The sequence below is a fragment of the Ciconia boyciana genome, chromosome 2 (assembly GCF_034638445.1).
Source record: "Ciconia boyciana chromosome 2, ASM3463844v1, whole genome shotgun sequence".
In the NCBI taxonomy this organism is placed as follows: Eukaryota; Metazoa; Chordata; class Aves; order Ciconiiformes; family Ciconiidae; genus Ciconia; species Ciconia boyciana.
Window position 1 is genome coordinate 161,795,936 of NC_132935.1, and position 14,464 is coordinate 161,810,399.

The 14,464-nt window shown below is 38.1% G+C and overlaps 1 protein-coding gene across 5 annotated transcripts in view; it reads left to right on the plus strand.

Moving 5' to 3' along the window:
* Nucleotides 1–14,464, plus strand: part of XYLB (xylulokinase) — an 84,840-nt gene that overhangs the window by 23,818 nt on the left and 46,558 nt on the right. For all 5 annotated transcript variants that reach the window (XM_072854765.1, XM_072854767.1, XM_072854770.1 and 2 more), the window contains 2 exons: nt 1,962–2,035; nt 3,424–3,520. In XM_072854765.1, the coding sequence (XP_072710866.1) occupies nt 1,962–2,035; nt 3,424–3,520 (171 nt within the window). The remainder of the gene's footprint in view (nt 1–1,961; nt 2,036–3,423; nt 3,521–14,464) is intronic.

Consider the following 14,464-nt stretch of genomic DNA (forward strand, 5'->3'; position numbering starts at 1 on the left):
CACAGTGTCATTTCATCCTTGTTTTTCCCATGTTATGCTAAGCGAATGAAATCAAACAAAATGATGATGGAAGTATTTTAAAAATCTTAATAAGCTCATGTATTTGAAGCTTTAAGTTATTTTCTTTCCTGCAGTTTAGCATTTCACTGGTGTAGTATATAGCTCTGAAATAAGTTATTCAAAGGTGAGCATATGTGTAATCAAGATGAAGAATTAACCATTACAGAGTTGGATTTGAAATCATTGCAATCATACTAGATCTGAATTGATATGATTAAAATTGATATAAAAAAACTGTAGGTAGCAAAGTTTTTAAATGTAGATATTTAAGCTATAGAAGATTTCACTCCTTAGGAAAGTGAATTTAAGATACAGTTTCTTGACACTGTGAGGTTAGCACTGATTTCATTTTTAGAAACTCTGCTATGTTGTCTGTCAAATTCAGTCTCTGTGGGGTATTAAAATGACCAGGAATCCCTTTTCACTCGGAGACGAATCAATTCAGATGTTTCAGAAATGGGAAGAAGTTATTCCAAGACCCAGAAGTCAGCCACTTTAGGCAGTATTAAAAACATTGGAAATTGATGAAAATATTTTTACTGATTTCAGGGATTTACCAGGACACTGCCTTAAAGTTTTAGAATTTGTATTGGGGCATATTCACCTGGATATCTCAGTCCCCTACAAAAATGGGTGTTTCGTGAAAGTCATCCTCAATAACCTGCGTGCTCAGATAACCTCTGGGTTACTTGAAGATATAGTATACATGTAAAAATGTGGTAATATTGGTAATCTGAGTTCCTGAGGGAAGCAGAGCAAAGAAGTAACTGATGAGGCACCTTCCCTTTTATCACTTGTTCCTGCATTCCCTGTTGTGTGAGAAGATGCCCCTGGAGGCTGCGGAGGTTTGGAGGTGGGCAGAGGCAGCTGCTAGAGTAAGGTCGGGAGAACGAGGGGAACAGGGGTAACAAATAGGGAAAGGGGAGTGGTGAACAGATGAGGGTCCTGTTGCATCTGGGAGGTACAGAGAAGGCTAATAAAACAAGTTTACTTGAAGACCTCTTCTGCCAGATTCAAGGTGGCAGCAGGGTCAAAAAGGTAATTTTGGAATATACATTCCCTGGTAGGGCCTGCAGATCTGTAACCCGCAGTGTTGCTTACTGGCAGGTTTTCAGAATGTTTAACCAAAAAGACTGTGTGCTAAAGCACAGTACTATTTTTGGGTTTTGGCTAATATTCATAGGGCTGCTAGGACAGCATACTCTTGTTCCAAAGATCTGAACCTTAGAAACTCTCCTTAGTTTCTTAGCTATTCTGTTCAGTTTTTCTGTCCTAATTTTCTTTTTTTTGTCTCCTTTCTTGAATATCTTTTGTGACCAACCCTTCTTGCCATCGACACAAAAGAAATCTTTTTCACACTTTTTCTCTAGCTATCTCCAAAGCATTACTGCATTTCTTCAGATCTCATCAAAACTATTCGGAGACCAGCTCTGCTTCATGACTTAAAATATCTGATGTCCCCTAATAAGCTCATGAAATCTGATCCAGTGCATGAAGTGTTCCCATATTCCTGTACTCTTACTAACGTACCATTTTTTTTTTCTTTCACCCTCGCATATGACCTACTGAAACTATTTCTTAAGATGTGTTCTATATTATCTGTGTTACTTGTATGTGTGTGTGTGCTGGTGGATGTGTGCTCTTTTGTAGGCTTGTTGTTCATTATATCATTTGGATGCCTAGAGCCAGACATGCTTAAGATCCACATTTTTGTAAACTGAAAGTAGGTAAATTCGATAAATGTGTGGACTGAAATTAGTTAAGAGGCAGGCTGTGTAGTGACTCAAATGTCTTTTAAAATACGTGATAAACATTTATTATCATTTTAGTTGTGTGCTGAAATAAGATTCCAGCTGTGGGCTAGGAGCAAACATGACAATCTTTAATGTTCCTTGATGCAGGTTTCTACTTTGATGTGATGGAAATTACTCCTGAAGCAGTTGGAATTCACAGATTCAACAGGGACAACCAAAAGGTAGTAATAATCTAGTTAATGTCTCAAACCTTGAAGGAGTACTGTCAAGGCTTGAAATCTTTGCCGTTATCTTTTTTTTTTTTTTTTTTTTTGGTCTGAGGTACTTGCTTTCAAGTTTCATTTATTGATGCAAGTCCCTGGGATGATTTTCATAAGGAAGTATTTGGTCTGTAGCTTGAGAGTATCTACAGTGCAAAGTCTGAACTAGAACTTATATGGTATTTTTTTGAGGAAATATTTCCTTTACGGGAAAAATGTGGATTTACTGAAACCAACACTGTTTTTGAAACAGGATTAACTTTAAGCTTATTGAGAGCTTAGTACACTTACATGACTTAGTCCCCATCTTCTAAGTTTCAGACACACCGATAAGGATGTGTTGAAACTTTGGGCTGTAGTATTTGTCTTCTATCTTGCTCTGAATGTGTATATAAAGTATATAAAGTAAAGACCTCATTTTGCTGTCCTGCATATCTTGGAGTAACCTACAAGCTACATAGTGGTATGTAAGTAAACACAGGCTCAAGTCCAATTGGAATTAAAATAGAAATTATGTTATGGAAAAAGAAGTTCTTTGTATCTTTTTTCTTTTTTTCTTTTTCTTTTGAGGAATGGATGTTGTTCAAATGTCTGGCTTACTGGGTGGTACTGAAACACAACAGATGTCTTTGATCAGTCATGACTCCCAGTCGATTAGACCTCACCTAGGTGAACAGAGATTGATACTATCTTGTGTTTGCAGTGTAGCGCCAGTCTCTTAAATGCTTGCTGTTTAAATGGATGCTTAATCACTTCTAGCTGTTATACAAGTTGTAGGCACTTACTGTAGTTCATGGAAAAACTCAACTGTTTCTGAAAGATTCTTTGCATTTGTTTGTAGTTCAGTATTTTCCTACTTCTCTTGCCTTTCTCATATTCTGGTTGACGAAAGGACAGAAAAATGTTATATATAGCAACTAAATAAATTAATGAAAAGATTACATGGTTTCACTTTTGTGCAGACAGAAATAGATTTAAACTTTTGTGACATTGCCTAATGCATCTGAATTTTATGTACTTGCTTTAATTTTTTATTTTGGGGATATTGATTCTTAAGCAGCCTTTGGTACTGAGAAATGTATAGAGAAGAGTTTACAACTTGCACTAGAACCTCTTCCCATCGTGCATTGATTTCAGGTTTGATGATTTGCCAACGGCACCGAGGTTATGGGTTGCATTCTCTGTCATGAGTCTTTAGGTCCATCTTGTGTGTATGAATGAAGAACTGGGCCTAGTTGAAAGTGGATAATCAACTATAAATCTGTCTTGTGTTTTTACCCAGTCTCCAGCTTGGCATTGTATACTGTGTAAGGTGTTTGTTAACTTAATGCATTCCCTCTTTGATACAGGTTTCAGACTTTCCAAAGGAGGTGGAAATACGAGCGTTGATTGAAGGGCAGTTCATGGCCAAGAGGATTCATGCTGAAAAGCTCGGATATAAAGTCAGTAAGTATGACGAAAAAGTGCAGAACTAGTGGCACTAGAGATCAAACACAAAGGTAGCAATGTCAGTGTTGTGATTCTTGTCCTGCCTGACAGATACAGAAACTGGTATGAATTCTAAATTAGCCTCCTGGAAAAATTTTGGCGGTGTGTTGAGGGCAAGTTTTTACAGATATTAACTTTAGAAGGACCAATGTTTTAACTTTAAGATTACTTCTTTTTCAAGTATTCTTGCTGTTTCATTGTTACCGAGCTGCATTGTCAATTTTTAAATAAGTGTTTGGGCTTCGGCAGCTTGTTAAGTGGAAAGACCACCAGCCTTCTGCCTAAAGCACAGAAAATCTGAAATCTATGTTCAGTTCCTGGATCTGCCATAAGCTGGTCACTTACTTTTTTACCTCAGTTTTCTTTTAATAAAGCTGAAGCCCTTTCCCTGTCTTGTGATTTAGAAAGCAAGAGATCCTGCTCCCTAGAATGCATAGTATGAATAGTTTTTAGCACATTGGAACAACAAAATCAGCCAGTATTTTACCTATAGAAGTGGGATCAGATTGTTACTAGCTGTGCAATTCTACGAAAAGAATACAGGTGACTTGGTAAGATGTTTTATTGGCATTTTCTGTCGGTGTATCAGCCAGTGGCATCTTAAAAAATACTGAATTAACTCATCGTGAAGGTTTTCAACCAATGTTTTATTTTTAAAAATCATATTATTTTTATCTGTGTCCTGACCTCCTTCTTTACAAGCCAATGCTGACCTCCTCCTTTACAAGCCATTGCTTGACTCCTACCTCCAGGCTTTTATCCATAATCATGAAGGATAGATTTTTTTTTTTTTTTCTTTTTAAGAGAGAACTGCAGGAGCTGAAAGTTGAGAAAATATAGAGATACTGGAACAAATCACAAGGCTTGGCAACACCACCTCATAAATTTACGCTGTAAAGGTTTTCCTGTTATATATTTTCTTATGTACTTGAAACCATATTTATTTGGGGAGGTTATTTATGGAGACAGGCAGAGATCCACATAGATTGTGTTTAAAATACCTGTTTATCCTTCATTCTTAGATTCTGCTGCACCAAAAGCTTGGCTTAAATAGCCTAGAAAGCTCATGGCTGAAGAGGATACTTTTGCAGTGTGTAAATGTCAGGGGTTAGACAAACACCAGAGTGCGAAAAGAACTATTTAAGATATCAGACAACTCTGACACAGAAATGAACAGGTAGAAATTATCTGTAAGTACATTTAGGCTAAGTAGGACAGCCAAAAACCTAACTAGTTTTAGTATGTGGTTTAATAAGCTTTAAAAACTTTTTTTTTTTTTTTTAACGCTGTAGATGTCTACAGTAAAAAGGAGATGGGTGTGACTGCATTTTGTTCCTGTAGATTCCTTGGAACCTTGTATGCTTTTGTTTTGTTGCATCCCAAGGGTCTTTTAGCTATTTGGTAACTAACAGATGAATTGCTTTAAGAAAGAACTGCTGTACGTAGTGTAGGCTGTATGCATCTCCCACTTTTCCTTAGTGGTATTATTTAAATGTCATATTCTGTTATTTGTGTAGTGATGGCAGGCTTACATCTGCATTTGTTGTGTGACAGCTCTGAAAACAGGGTGTGTTCTGAATGTGTTTCAGGGTACAGATGAGCATTGTGGGAATTACTCTGGTATTTCTAGACTTTCTCTCGTTAATAGCTGTTTTTCAGGCTGCTTTTTTGTTTTTAATGTGATCTAAAAGCTTATTTATCTTTTGGATGAAATATACGGTCGGGACCCTTGTGTTTATTCAATTCCTTTTAGGCCTTGTCTACATGGGGAATTTACTTTGATTTTTTGAGGAATCAGGCTGATTTACATTCAGAAATATAATCACAACAGTGTAAATCTTGGCTTTTGTTGTTGTTGTTGTTTACACCAATGGGAGGATACGGTAATAATTGCTCACAATATCCGGAAAGTTACATGATGACACCTATTAAATTGATCTGTAACAGAAATGGAAGTGACATGGTTGGTCATAACAAATGCTTTGCTGTGGTGTCCTGAGGTTTGTGTCGTGCCATCTCAGTGGTGCAAATGAGTCAGAAACCTGGCTAAGAATTTCCCTAGCTCTGGCACTAAGGTGCTGGAAAATCGTTTTGGCAGAGTCATGAACCTGCCTCTCTATTCTTGGGCCAAATGCAGTTTGGATGACTGTAGTCTGAAAAGCAGCAGTGTACGTGGAAGAGAATTTTGTAAAAATAAATAAATAAAAATCTGTCATATAGAGTTCTTGGTTATGCGCGGTGAACATGACAAACATTAGATAATCCCTTAGAATTTACTTTCAGTTAATGAATATATTATCTTGCTAGGAGCAGTATTTTGAATCCTGGGTCTACCTAGTGCAGGAAGAAGTGCAATGATGCTGAAAGAGTGTTTTATATGTGAGGTTTTGTTCCCGGTTTGATGAGTCTGGTACATTATAGATCTTATATAAATTGCAAATAATAGTTTAAAAAAAACCCTTAAAAGAGCTCTTCAGGTGCTGTTTGTGCTTGCCTGCAAGCATGTGCGCAGGTTGCAGTGCGGCTCGTTTGCCAGTAGAGGGCAGGGGATTCTGTCTCATGATTTTTTTCTTTGAGGCTGGGATGTGTGTGTTAGCCTTGTTTTGAAAATGGCACAGAGTCACCAGATGATCCTTAGGAGAAAAGTTAAACCTTACATTAATCGTGATTTAAGGGTTTTAAAAGTGTGTGTCACTCTGTTCTAATTGCTCTAATCTTTCTCAATCAGATTTCAGGGGAAATCATTCAGTAACACCCTGTATCCTGTTTTGCTTATGTGCTTAAGGGGTGGATAGAGCGTTGTGATCTAGAAGCAAACAAGTGAAGTTTGGTCTGTCCCTGTTGTTTACATCCTCTGATTCAGAGATTCATGTAGATAAGGTGAAGGTTTGCTGTTCTGCCTTTATTTTCCGGGATTTTGATTGTATCATAAACACCTTCTGTTTTGTCACTTCCTTTTTCTGCTTGTAGCCATCCTCTTTTGAAAGCTAAACTCACAACTGGAGTTCAGAGGCTAGTCATACAGACATGCTTGCTGTGTGGTTTGAGGACTCTCTGAAGTCAAGCCCATGGCAACTTTGTAGAGAAATGACAGTGTCTGCAGCTCAGTGACACAGGTGATCACAGCAGCTATAAACCTGTCAGTGGTTCAGACTGATCTGTCAGTATATACTTAATAATCTTGATGATCACTTCAGAGTTGCTTCTATTCCTGACCAAGCAATCCTAAAATTCATATTGACACTGACTGGGGAACGTTGCAATGGTCCTTGCTTGGACCTAGTGAAGCTGTCCTGGTGAAGACCCACAAAACTGATTATTCTTGGGAGCCAAAATCTACCCCTGCCCACTGATGGGTGAAGTGAATATTGCCATGATGTATGTTATGTATGCTGAAGGAAAACAGCACACAGGTAGGGGTTCTGGTGATGATCACACATGTAGTGAATAGATATTTAAACGATGTGCTGGTCTACAATGTAGAAACCTTCATGTCAATGGTAATCTGAGCACTAAGTCTATACATACTGGGTCAGGTGTGTGGTAGAGTTGTGTTAAATAAGTGTTTGTGGGACTGTAGCAGCAATTAATAAATCCTGCTTTGTAGGTAGGCTGATTATCTAGGGTGGGGTCTGTGTTGAAGCTGTTGGCTTTGGACAGGGCTTTCTGCCTTCACATTGTTGTGCCTGTCAGTGGGTTCATAGTACTGCAGTTGCCAGATGTGCTGTTCAGGACACATTTATACCTTTACAAATCTGATTCTGCCACCTAACTCTCATCAGCAGGGGGAGATGGATAAAAGGTGCCAAATTTTACAAGCACAAGCTTTGTCCATAAAATGCTGCATCTGTGTTTATTCTTTAATTTACAGTTTCTTACATACATAAATCCATCATTTGCAAATAATGCTGGTGTCCTGAATTCTACTGACTGTACTCGGTGCTTAAGCACTGGCTGGAGTGACACAGACATGCCCGTGGCTTTGCACTGGTGTAAGAATGAGCCAATTTTTTTTCCTTAAGTGCTACATGTTACCGGTGTTTCAAATGTGTGAAAGTACATCTTTCTGATGGAATATACAACGGGATGCATCCTTAAACAAAACAGCAGTCCTGCAGTGCTAGGGAAAAAAAGGGAAATGTCAGAGCATGCTGAGCCTGACCTCTCAGTGGTTAGAGTGGGAACCAACATCCTCTGAAGAACTCAGTGTAAGGTTACATGAGGGCAATCTCCAAGGTGCTAAATTTCCTTTTTCCTTCAGGTGGTGTTTTCTTCTGATGCTCTTTTCAGCCGGTTGAAGGTAGTAATAATGTGTGGCTCTTTGTCCGCAGGGAAGGCAGTCTGATGGAGCGAGGGGAGCTCAGAAAATACCAATTAGTATAACATGGAGCGATTTGTGTTTCATCGCTTATGTCATGTGAAGGCGAGGCATGAGGCTGTCACCTCATGGTGAAGTGTTGGTCCGCTGGAGGATGAAGGGGCTCTCCAGTTTGGCAAGGCTAGATATCACTGGTCCTTGGGACACTCTGGGGATGGCTTTGTGTCGGGCTATGAGACAGCTTTTTCTGCTGGTTGTTGTCTGACTGACTGAATTCTGTGACTGTAGTCTCCAAAACTCTTATCAATTATCAGGAACGTTGGGGTACTTGTTCCATCAATCGCCTTTGCCTTCACCGCCAAGTGTGTTTCTACTCCAGTTCTAGCAGTGTTTTGGCTGAAATTAGGAACACTGTGAGTGAGGCCATTTTGTAGTTACATACAAATTAAACTGATGTTTATGCCCTGCGGGATTTAAATTTCTTAGAGAAATCAATACTAAAATGTTGTGTTGGCTTCGTGCTTGTCTCTTGCTGTTTGCTGCTGAGAGTGCTGATGGTGTTTCAGCAGCACGAGGGTGACGGCTTTGTTAGAGGCCTTGTGCTTCAGCAAGTGAGTGAAAACACTTTAAAAATAGTTAGAAGACAGTGCCCTTGATGGGAGGTTGAAGTCCTCTGTTGAAAATAGTAGTGAATAGTGGTAACGGTCAGATTGGAACATATATGAATAGGGGTGGGGCAGAGCATACCACTCGGTATGTGGTACAAACAGACCATAAATACCACCCTTGCCATTAGATCTTAAGCCTATATTTTCGAGGGAGACGTGATGGCTCGAGAAGTACTTTTAAAGTCTTCAAAGGCAGGATCTTCCTCCCAGATAAGCCAGTGATTCTGTTGCAGAGGATATTTGTATTTTCTGATGAAACTTCTGGCTGATAAAAGTGCCAGTGTGAGACGGGCAGTACCTTGCCAAGGACTTGACTGTATCCCCTCTTCTTTCCCACAGAGCATCAGACTTTTATCACGTAGCAGAGCCTTCCAGGCACGATCAAGCAAAGCTTGGTTTTAAGCCAGTGATCTGGAGTGAAAGGTTGGTTAGCTCATTACCAATTCCCTGACCAAGTATTTTACAAAAGGGAGTTTTTATTATTACTTGGCTCAGGAGAGTACAATATTAGTTTAACTAATTTTTAAAAGGGTTAGATAAAATGTCTCTGAAGGAAATGACCTAATGTGCTATAAGGAAGCTGCTCACATGCTCTAGAATTTTTCATGCAGTGGCTATTGTTTTGCTTTTATTTTGTTTTATTATTGTTAAATGTATACAGGAAGCACAATGAAGACAGAAAATCTGAAGAGTTAATAAAAAGATTGGAAGGGGTACTATCTGTCTTTCTTTCCTGACACAATGATAAAATGTTGTCATTGTTTGAACAATTGCTTTTAATGTTTGGTCAGCAAAAGACCAAGTATGTAAATGGTTCAATTCCTGTGCCCTGATGTTAGGAGAGATTGTTTATGACTGTTTCAGTGGATGTACTGTTCAAGTGGTAGTCAGAAAAATAGTCAAGCTGTCAGCTGGCTGGTTTTGTTAGAGCTTCATGGATCTCTAGAAGCTGGGGACTTGGAGATCAGTTGGGTTATCTAATAAATCTCCTTTTATCGCTTGTTTTTTGAGACTGATCTATAGTTTTAAATCCATTTAGATTAGCAAGGGAATGACGTGATTGCAGTCTATAAGTACCTCCTTGGGGAAAGGAAACTTGATAGTATAGGACTCTTGAGCCTTACGGACAGAAACATTGTGGTTCAATAACTGGAAGTTGAAGGTGGGCAAACCTCAAATGTCAAGCAAGGTGCAGATTTTTAACAGAAACTGAAATCAAACAGCACAGCAATTGACAGCGGTGTAGTGAATTCTTTAGCACTGGTAGTTTTCAGAACAAGATTTTTATTTTTTTTTTCTAAAAACAGGTGATCTGGTCCAAAGAGATCATTTATGTCATAGAAGGGTGAGTTCAAGGGATCAGCGTGGTCCATTCTGTCTCAGACACATGGGAATCTGTAAGAGATGCCATTGCTAGGAAGCTCATCTGATTCACAGCTATTTATACATTACTTAGTATTAATCATTTATACCAATGGCAGCTGCTGGTATCACTGTAAATGATGCCCTGTTTTGGTGATCACTCTGCTTGTAAAATACTACATTTACCTTAGTTGACACTTAATGAAATAACGTATTTATTATTTTAAATCTTTCTTCCTGTGTCTTTCTGTATTTTCATTTTTGTTGCTCAAATGTGACAGGCCTGTTAGTGAACTCTAATCAGCTCTTCCAAGATTCCCTAGTCCCTCCAGCTGTCTTTCTTTTTTTCCAGTTTAAGGTGATTCAGCTTCTCTTACACATCTCATGTTATGCATCACTTCTGAGCATTAAGTGTCTCAATGCTTTCAGCTGCATCAACCCACACTTGAGGTTTTTCAGTGTTAAGAGAGGTTCTACTAGATAAGTCATTCTTTCCCTACCTCCTCTATTTGGTTGCATGTACAGTGATTTTTAGCTGTGATTGTGTTTGTTGCACGAGATCGAGCAAGACAGTTTTGCCTTACGTTAAAAGAGATTATTGCCTAAGTTTTTAAAAACAATTATAAATATCTAAAGCTTTGGTTCCATCCAGACTTTGATTTCCAGAGGACAGCTACTCAGTGCTTACTCAGATTATCTCAAGGAAAAAATAACTAACCACCCCCCACATTTCTTGTTTAAGTAAAAACCAAGTAAAAGTTCACACGTCTGTGGACAAGGGGAATTTTACAGTCTACTTGTATAACTTTAATTCTCTTCAGACATGAAGGAATTAATTTGGGCAGCTTTTTTTTCTTTTTTCTGGCCTGTGGTTTTCAAGAACGCACATGAAGGGTATTCTTTTTTCTGCCTTTAAATGTTATTTAGCCTGTATATGGTGTGTCTAACTTGTACACTAGCAAAGGTGTGCATGGTGCATGTAAAATGACAGGTCCCAGCCCCAAGGCTTTCACAATGTCAGTTTAGTCCAAGTGTAAAGGGTGGCAAAGGATGGGAAGTTCATGAAAAATAAGCTTCAAGTGCAGCATGTACTCCTAAAGTTCTCTCTCTGACATGAGTAAGAACAGAAATTTTTTAGCTTTGCACTTGGAGGCTGGAGTTTGGGATCAGTGACAGGACTGACCCAAAGAAGAAAAATCAGATGTGTGGAAGAGTGAGATTAGAGCATCCACAGAATTAAGTCCCTTAATGATATGGTAGGTGACATGAAATTCCTGGTGCCAGCTTCTGGACAATGATATAATTTTTCTCTTTGATGTTCAAAAAGCTGGGCTTGACGGTCTCTTACAGTGGCCTTCAGCTCATCAATGCTATGCTTTTCCTAGTTGGAAAATCTGAAGAATGGATGAAAGAACACAAAGAAGAAGTTTGCTTGAATCTGAAGTTATCTTTTTCTGACTGCACTTACAGTGATTGTACAGCATCAGACAGACTTAAAGTAAAACTAAACTCAGGAGTACTTGCTGAGCATTGTATATCAGTTACTACTCAAGTAGACAGTGAGTTTAAAAATGGCCACTTCTCTACCACTTGCGGTGGTTTTAAAGTATTTGTCTTCCATTTGTCAATATTTGAAGCTTAATAAGAAATTTCAAGAAATTTCTGAAAGCTGGAAGTTTGAAATTAAAAATAGAAGTATGTATATACATACAAGCAAAGGGTGGGTTTGTGATGGTTTTATTTTTGATAGTGTCTCGAAGTGAAATAGTTCTTTAGAGGATACCTCTACTGCAGATAACTGCACTTGTCAATCTTTATCTGAAATGGTATTAAAGTGTGGCTTAACTCTTAATGTTTCACCTCTGGGTGTGCCTATCTTGGTTGATTCTTCTGAAATGCATAATTATTAGACGTTTTCAGAAGTTCTGGTGGATGAAAGTTCAGTTAGCCCCTGTTTGTAGAAATCAGCTAGCATCTTTCTAAAATAAAAATCTGTGTGTTGTTGTATTTCCACTTTAGCACTAACACTAAGTGAAAGGAATGGCTGTGTAGGAATTTGAATGAGCTGAATGCTCTGTCTGAAAAACTCCACTAGAAGGTGTTTGGTGTACGCAATCACATAATATTGAATTCTTTCTTTTTACAAAGCAACAATATTACCAAAGGTTACAATACTAAACAATGTATATTCATTACAGAAGTAGTATCAAATGGCAGTATTATTTTGGATAACAAATGACCTGACTTGGAAATATGTTCCATTTCCCTAGCCTAAAGTTGGTAGCCAAAGTTTCAGTGTACTTACCTCTATCTAGTCAATGTACTCCATCACTGATAGCAGCTTTCTCCAGGGTGTTCTCATGTCTTGTTTTCAACAGGTTAAGATCACTTTTGTTACATTTCAAATATGGGCTTTGTTGGTAGAGGGCTTGGGATCCTAGAGGTATTCATGTGCTGAAGGAAGGCTTCTGGAGGCTCTGTTCCAGCTGCCTCCTCTGTGTTTCCAGGACTGGGTCACTCAGTTCCTTCCCTTTCCATTGCCGATATCTATTACTGAACAGGTAAATGTCAATATTTATCTGTACATAGCAATTTCCATCTATGCATCTCAAGAAGTAATTATGGAAAGCTGGAGGGCACTCAGCATTGTTACAAATCAGCCAAGTATTTCAGTCCTCTCAGTGGCCATGCTAAAACATACAAACCAGCAGAAAATAATGTCATCTATTAGCCTGTGTAGCAGCAGCAGCCCTGTGAGTAGCATTGGAATGAAGGTGGTCACTGGTCACAGAGCTGGAGGGATTTTAAAGGATGTTTTCAAAAGCATTTACCCTCTTCACTCAGGGTACTCTTGATCTTTTTCCTCTGTGTTTATTCTGGTCAAAAATGAACTTTTTGTTGTTTTGAAGTAGTTCTAATTACAATGGTAATACAAATGTACAAGTGGAGAGGTGCTTGAGTGATCTCTTCAAATTAAGTGCACTCCTAGTTAAATGACTTAAGTTTACCTGCAAGTGAACACTTGTGCTGCAGAGAAAGTGATACAAAGCTTTCTATTTCATACCTAAATTTGTCTGTGAACATAAAAGCCTGGTACGCACTGAAATGCAGATCAACATCTGATGCCAATGTTTTTAAGTATGACACATTAGAATAAAAAATTGCTGGAATATCTATCTGAAAAGGTGGAATTGTGTTTTTAAGGAAGTTGCAAGTACTCAGGACCTAGTGGCTTCTTATTTATTTTTGTGTTTTAAATTTCCTTTTTTTATTCATTACTTAAAGGTGTTAATAAATTCTTTCAACTACGGTAGCTGCTATGGGCTGTGATACAGGTCAGTGCAAATTTTAAATGTTATCTAGGCTGTTACTTACAAGCGTAATCACTGCAGGGGCATTCCTGTTGATTTCAGTGTTGCCATTTGCATGACTAAGGGTTAATCATGAGAACCAGGAGAGTGCAGGACTATAACCGTAATTTCCAGCCCTTGTTATATGCTTGAAAATGAGCTAGATAGCTCCTCAGAGGCCCGACCCTTTAACTGATTTTCACTTTAACCAAGAGACTAAACTGATAGAGTGAGCAGTTCCAGTTCAGAGAGGCCTCAGTTTAACTTCTTGCATCTACCTCCTCCGTATGTCCTTTCTGGCTGGCCTGATGGCATGTCCAACACCCCAAAATCAGCTGCAAATTCCAGGAGACTGCAAAAACAAAAATATGTTGAGGACTGAGGTAGAATGTGTTGTATTCTACTGGTTAAAACAATAAAGTTTTATATATATATGTTTCTATTTATACACCTGCGGTTTCTCTCTCAGTGCCTGTATGATAAAAATAACTTTTCTGTATCATTTAGAGGATGGGAGGCAAGACTGGAGATTTACAGAAACCTTTTGGTTATAATAACTGACACATTTCTGAAATGAATTATTTTCTCTTGAGTAGTCACTCATGTGCAAGTGACTGCTACATGTGGGAAAATGTCTTGTAAAACTACTGTGGCTTGGGTAACTCGTGCATCTGGTGCTTAGGAGTAATACCACAAATGTATGGGAAATGTGATCTAATGGATAGTGTATACCTAAGAGCTCCACATAAAAGGCTCAAAGAACAATTATCTAAGTTGAATGCAGTGTTTTAAAAATATTTTCCTGCCATTTTTTGTGCTTTTCCTCTAAATAACTCTAATGTGTATTAATTAATTGCTTGAAATAATACCGATAAATCTAACAAGGTTTGTCTAAAGCTTGACTGCACAGAGGAAACTTCATGTTTGTTTCAGTGGTGAGAGAAAAAAATCATTTACTGAAAATATTAAGAAAGCTAATATTAATTTAGATGGAACTTAATGAAATCTTTAATGGCTTTTTAAAATTGTTTTATTTTCCTTAGATTTTAATTTGAATTAAATCATTACTATTGTTAAATTAGTTAAACACTAAATTAAGAAATGCAAATGAAGTGAGCCCAAAATCCAATGTGGTTATTGTTTTTATTGATATATGTAGGCTAGTGGTGTGGAACAAATTCCAATTATATCTGATCTGTTATTT